Source organism: Pundamilia nyererei, unplaced genomic scaffold, assembly GCF_000239375.1.
Source record: "Pundamilia nyererei isolate P.nyererei 1_Seehausen unplaced genomic scaffold, PunNye1.0 scaffold00618, whole genome shotgun sequence".
Taxonomy (NCBI): Eukaryota; Metazoa; Chordata; class Actinopteri; order Cichliformes; family Cichlidae; genus Pundamilia; species Pundamilia nyererei.
The window spans coordinates 34,492-41,350 of NW_005188019.1; the positions used below are offsets into that span (position 1 = coordinate 34,492).

At 39.4% G+C, this 6,859-nt stretch overlaps 1 protein-coding gene across 2 annotated transcripts in view; it reads left to right on the top strand.

The window, feature by feature from the left end:
- The window catches only part of LOC102211197 (cholecystokinin receptor-like), a 70,328-nt gene that overhangs the window by 26,347 nt on the left and 37,122 nt on the right, over positions 1 to 6,859 (top strand). The window contains exons 1-2 of one of the 2 annotated variants that reach the window (XM_005754655.1): positions 1,029 to 1,088; positions 1,637 to 1,885. In XM_005754655.1, coding sequence (XP_005754712.1) covers positions 1,639 to 1,885 — 247 coding nt within the window. In that variant the 5' untranslated portion in view covers positions 1,029 to 1,088; positions 1,637 to 1,638. Of the gene's footprint in view, positions 1 to 1,028; positions 1,089 to 1,636; positions 1,886 to 6,859 lie in introns of those variants that run through there. The other variant, XM_005754654.1, reaches the window with a different exon arrangement.

Genomic DNA, 6,859 nt, shown 5'->3' on the forward strand with positions numbered 1-6,859 from the left:
TTAAAGGAACATGGTACAACATTAACACAAATATAAATATGAGGATAAAACCATGCAGTATAAATATCAATAAACAAACGTGCAATATAAATATCACTATAAAATCATGCAAATAAAATCAACACTATGTACCAATACACAGATTGATAAAACATAAAAACACAAATTTCCGCTGTGTGACATTCACTGTGGCACAAAGATGCGTTTTAAGCCCCACAAACACGCGCTGTTTGAGTCCTGCTTCTACTCCTGATGAGCAATGCTTGCCTTAAAGGTGATGTGCTACATTCTGTGCGCAGGCTCTGCTGTAAACCTCCGGACTTCTCGCATGTCTCTGTGTTTAATCAGAGGACTCAGTCAGCACATGGCCAGCCCCGACCTTGTCCTGTCAGATACTCTCATTCTCAAACAGACTCGCTGTGGCAGGCCGGTGTTAGTGAAGGGAGCATCCCAAAAACCCTCTGGCTGGGCCATCCAGCACCCACTGATGCTTAGCTGTATGGCAGCGCTGAAAGAAGGAAATCTTATGAAACACACTGTAGATGACTGTTTCATTATATTCTTTTTTTAAGATCTCAGTGTATGCCACCACATGTCTGTATGACCAATTTGTATAATTAAACCAGTCTATGTTTTTGCTTAACCCTGTATCTGTATCGGAGCCTTTGTAGTCACTATGCATTTTGGTTCTTTGTGTCATTATTTTCATAAGCATGTAGTCATTATCTTTGATTTGTAGTTCTCAACTGTTTTTTTTAGTAACTTTGTTAGTGTTGTTCAGTTGTCATTTACCTTCTAATCAGTGACTTTGTGTCTATTTTCAGTCATTATGCATCAATTTGTAGTCATTTATGTCTCTTTATGATTTATTTGTCAGTTGTATCTCTTCTTAGTCGCTCCTCCCCCTGCCCCTACAAACTGAAAGGATATTATTGTTGATGAAAAGAGAACTGTTTAAAAAATTTTGATCTTGTTTTTCCAGTTTGGGTTGTATTCCCAAGTGAGCCACCTGACACGGTCGGCTCCGTGCTTCTGATATTGTCTTCATCTTTTTCTTGAAGATTACTACTAATGCTTCCATTCACAGGGTGAGGAGAGGAATATTGACATTAGCACGATTTAAGATGTTGATTAAGCCAAGTTATTCTGCCTTGTAATAGAGTTTGGTGTTGTTTATGTGCTCAGTCTTATTTCCCAGGGGAACAACCTGATCCAGGCTGTTGTTTTCATGTATTGATGCAACTATCTCCTTTTAGATTTTCTTATCTTGATGTTTTCTTTTTATTAATTCATATCTAATTTAATACAAGGGTTGCATGAATAATTAAAGTGTTACTTGCATTTGCATGCAAATGAATAAAACTGCTTTTGGATTAATTTGGGTGTATAGATCCTGGTGAAAGACGTTTGTCAGCCAGCCAGTTCAATTAATGCACCCGTGTTCATCTTATGCTGCTTTTATTTGCTTTTCCACTTCTTATTCTTTGTTTATTACTGTTACAAGTACAATTTCTTCTCTCCCAGGACTACAGTAGCACAAAATACTTCCTCCTGGAAACTGAGGTTTTTGTTAAGAGAAGCTTACAATATTCCTCCCTATAACTGAAAATGCCCTGTGTCTCTTTGTGTCTATCAGAGATGGACTCCTTGCGTATTTTGCTCTACTCGCTCATCTTCCTGCTCAGCGTCCTCGGCAACCTCCTGATCATCGTGGTCCTGACGCTGAACAACCGCATGCGGACGGTCACCAACTCCTTCCTGCTGTCGCTGGCGGTCAGTGACCTGATGATGGCCATTTTCTGTATGCCCTTTACACTTATCCCCAACATGCTAGAGGACTTCATCTTTGGAGCCACCATGTGCAAGATTGTCACCTACTTAATGGGTGAGCATGAGACTTTTGATACCAAACCTGAGCTGAACTGAACACTTTTAGTATATGAGGCATTTAAAGAGATCCACTTCCTGTGCTGTTTTTCAAAGAAGGGATCATCTGACCTGTGTGTTTGTAGGGACTATTTTAGGGTCTTTATCTTACAGTATAACATGCTCTGAGCAACTGTTTTTATAAACTGGTGCTACATAACTGAACTGCAAAGCTGGCTCATTATAAGAGCACAACACATCAAAAGCCATGATTGACAGTGAGGCGGATTGCTGTAGGAAGGGAAAATGGATCACTGTCTTGTGTGCAGCAAACAACAGCAGCTAAACACCAGTGCAGAAGTCTCACACGCTAAAGAAATTAGTAAAAACAAAACCCACTGTGGTCACTACAATAAATGCTACCTGTTTAATGGATTTAGCTGAATGGGAGATGTGACATTTATTTGCCTGTGATGATCATCTATCGGCAGACTGGAGCTTGGAAACCAAACAAACCCTCTGAGAGTAACTTGAAAAAGGGGTTTACAAGATGGAAGCAAGCCATATGCTAGCAGAGTGTAATCAAAAGCAGAGGAAAAGAACCAAAGAAGTTGTTTTATGTAAATATGAATACAGGTGGGCCTTGGCTCTATACTCATTGCTCATGCTCCAGAGTTACTGCCAATTTTTTTGGATGCGTCAGCCATTGTGTGCTACTTGGAAGGTCAGTGGTTTATTCCCCAGCTCCTCCAGGCTACATGTTGAAGTGTACTTCCGCAAAATAATAAACCCCAGACTTTATGAATGGGTGAATGTGGTTTGTAGTCTAAAAAGTGTTTGAGTGCTCAGTTAGAGTTGAAAGGCACTATATATATATATATATATATATATATATATATAAAAGCACCAGTTCATTTGCAATTCAGGTGCACTACAGAAAAGGAGCCTGATGTTAATGTGACAGCTGGTAATCAGGGGATGAAGTGGGCCGGGATGATCCTGAACGGTATCTGACACCCTTATTAAGAGTTATTAAATCAGCCAGTTTGTTGTATAATATTGGTATTCCTTCCGGGCAATCCCATGCACTTACTCGTCCAACAAATCAGAAAGTAATGTCACCCCACAGTCTCACCTGCATACTCTACACATTCTTTTTTTCTCCTTCTCATCCCTACCATGCATTCATACAGACACCAATAAAATTGTGATCAAGTAGCTCAAGCAGGGTTGCTTTATTTTTCAGGAAAGAAAGATGTATGAAAGAGAGGACAGGAGGAGATATTGAATACATATTTCTATGTCTGTTTCTTCTTTTAGAGGAGAACTTCAGGCCATTGATTCACACAACAGAATTTTGATCAAGTTTCAAATGGTGACAGAAAGTCAGGTTAATAACACAGCGTGAAAAGCTGTGGTATAAACAATTCATGAATTCAATTACTTTATGCAAATAAAACGTTATTGATTTATGTATTTTTGCATGGAATAAGAATAGTAAAAAGGCCACTTTTGTACGTGTAACTGTTGTGTTCCTGCTCTGTGTCTGACAATGAATGGTAAAAGAAACACAGACCTCCAAGTCATTAACTTGCCCGCTCCAGCTCCTACAACAAAATACAAACAGTATGGAAGAGGGTTAGCTTAACCCACCACAACTTCCAAGCCAGCAAGAAGGATCTATTCATGCTAGCATAGACTGTGCCTATAACATGTATGTGGCAGACATGTACTACACATTTACAGCATCTAGCAAAGACAGGCACAGTGATGACAATAATTGAACTAAAAACACAATCGGAAACATCAGGGTGGCTAAATATAAATTATATGTGTGTTTTACAGTGCTGGTAAAGAAATGACACCAACCTCTCCCACAGGGGAATTGTAGAAAAGGGGAGAGGCCAAAGGGTTACCCTGTATTTATAGGGTTGCACCGAAGAAGAAGAATGAGGAGGGGCTCTAACTGATAATGAACCACAGGCTTGGAGGTCCTAAAAATCAGGTATAAAAGGAACGGTTTGGGGTCTAGAACACATTTTGTGTAAATATAACAATATGTAATTTATGACCTGGTTACATACGGATTGGGCTCATTATTTCAGAAATCTTACACAACCAGCACAACCAGAATAAGGGAGAGTTTACATTAATGTGATTATTATCATGTTCTTTTTTTAAAATTAAATATATGAGATCCATTTGGTCATTGGGCTTTATGTGTTTTATTCTTCTAAAAGAGAAATCTGGCCTTCTTTTGTGACTCACAGCTGATCAGACCCTGTGATCCCCCTGCCGAAAATTGCTTGATATTTAACAAGGGTCTGTCTCGCAAAGAGGCTTTTCTCTTGGCTTCTTTTAACCATCACTCTGAAAGTGCTCGAACAGTCACACATCTTCAGGAGTGTGACTTAGCGATGAGCTGGCTCTCATCAGGCCAGAGTTGAGGTGCCACGTGAGGCCTGAGTCAGACTGAAAGCAAAAGAGAGTGCCACGAAACTGAGATAGACTGCAGTACTTTGTCTCTTTGCTCCACTTTGAGCTTTTGAATGGTCGAGAAACGATATCGAGCGGTCAGGATCGCAATCCTATTATTGTTTCAGAAATGCAACGTACCATCTGTGAGGACAGGCTTGCCGAATCTCCTTTTCAATTACTGGGCTCTCTCAGCTGTGATAAGGAGGAAGAGAGCAGGAGGGGCAGCTGCTTTGGACTTAAAATACAAACTTTTTGGTTTTTTGATCACTTTTCTTTAATTTTATGCTTGTTTTAGTTAAGCTACAAAGTAGTCTCATAATGAATGAGTGAAATGATGAAGCACTGAACCACAGGAATTAGCATGGTGTCTTCTTCTGCAGATGTTGATCATTCTTTGCTGCATCTATGCAAAAAAACTGTCAAAGCATTTCATTTTCTCCCTATGAAATGATTAAGATGTCTTAAAAGATGATGAGGGAACTCTTCTAGCAGGGTAATGCATTTGAAGGAGTCACTCTTGGTGAGATAACCTCAAATGATCTACAGAGTTACCACTAGTCTTTCTATTCTCTGGATTGGACATGGTTGCTAACATGTCACTATACCTAGTCAAAAAATATGTATTGTGTACACGTTTGTACACCCATCCTTCAGAATACTGCTCATTATAATGCACCGATCAGACACAACATTCTGATACATATTCAGTTTTGTGCTGCTGATCAGTACAGCACAAGCTTTTTTTATTGAAAGGTGAAGACCATAAAATATAAGAGCATAACTGTAACAATCCAAAACTAGAGACAGTGGGGAAAAACAAACTCCCTTTTAAGAGGAAGAGACCTCCAACAGTAAAGTAACTGCTGGCACACCAAGAGGCCATCTCTTATTATTACACTTTATCGCCAAAAGTATTGTCTGCCTTCAAACTCACGTGAAATCGAGTTAAATCCCATTCTTAATCCATTGAGTTTAACATGATGCCACATCACCCTTTGCAGCTATAACAGCTTCAGCTCTTCTGGGAATGCTTTCCATAAGGTTTGGGAGTATGTTTATGAGAATTTCTGGCCATTCTTATAGAAGCAAATTTATGAGGTCAGACACTGATGTTGGATGAGAGTCTAGAGTCCAGTGGCAGCATGGTTTGTACCAGTTGGTCAGCCATGGAAACTCGTTCCATGAAGCACTCTACCTGCTGTTCTTGAGCTAATCTGAACTCTACGTGAAGTTTGAAGGTCTGTAGTGATTGACTCTGTAGAAAGTTGGTGACCTCTGCTGACCCCGCTCTGTGAATTTACATGGCCTAGCACTTTGTGGCTGAGTTGCAGTCTTTCCCAATTTCTTCCAGTTTGTTATAATTCCACTAACAGTGGACTGTGAAATAGTTAACGGCAAGGAAATTTTATGACTCATGACAGTTTCATGACAGTATTCACTGAGCTCCTGAGAGCAATCCAATCTTTCACAAATGTTTGTAGGAGCAGCTTGCATTCCTAGATACTTTATTTTATACACCTGTGGCCATGGAAGTGATGGGAACACCCATCACCATGGATAGGTGATTTAATATTCATAATGTAGCAGCATAACTGCAGAGTAGTTTAAGGCCACCGGCTTCAAGTCCAACTATCTAAACTAATTAATCTTTATCAAAAGACTGATTTTAAAATTAGAACTGAGAGCTGGTTCCACAGGAGAAGAGTGTGATAGCTGAAAGCTCTGCCTCTCATTTTGTGTTTGGAAACTCAAGGAAGTCTTTTATTGGATAATATGAATTTAATAAAAGATAACAATAATTCATCAGAACATTGTATTTGAAGGGATGATTTTTCATTTTTCAACGAACTTTTACGACACCCCAACTCAGCACCTAATCTCTCCATTTAAATTGTGGTCTGATTGGATTATTGCCACAGACACATGACTGGACTGACAAGAAACCAAACTTCTGTCTGGCCAGTTCATATTTGATGCAGTACAATTGAAATCCCAGCAGTCATAGCCCTGGTCTCATCAGGCAGTGAGATCAGAAACTAGTGAAAGTTAGAAAATGGGAACAGATATTGAGAGAAAAGGAGAGGAAGGACCTGAGCTCAGTCTTGAAAAACAAAGTGTTATTCATAATTTCCTGTCTTAAAGAGTCCTATTAACAGTCAACTTTCTTTTTGGCATTTCCTCTATCCCCCTATTATAGTTGCTTGAGAGCTGTAGTTTTTTTTTGTTTGTTTGTTTTAAACCTTTGATTTTTCTGCCATTTTTGGGTCATGTGTTTGACCTATGGTTGTATTGAATAATTTCTTAAACCAAGATTCTGAACCCTGCAATGTCTAAGAAGATGGCGAGTGCTCTGACCCTGTCCCTGTATTTAGGCAAGAATGGTTTTCAATTTAGAATCCATTCATTTTCTATTCATCTCTGAGGCCCAGTGGCAGCAATCTAAGCAGAGCTGCCCATGCCTCCTGCCCACCCCTATGTATATATCTATATCTATCTATCTATGTATATATATATA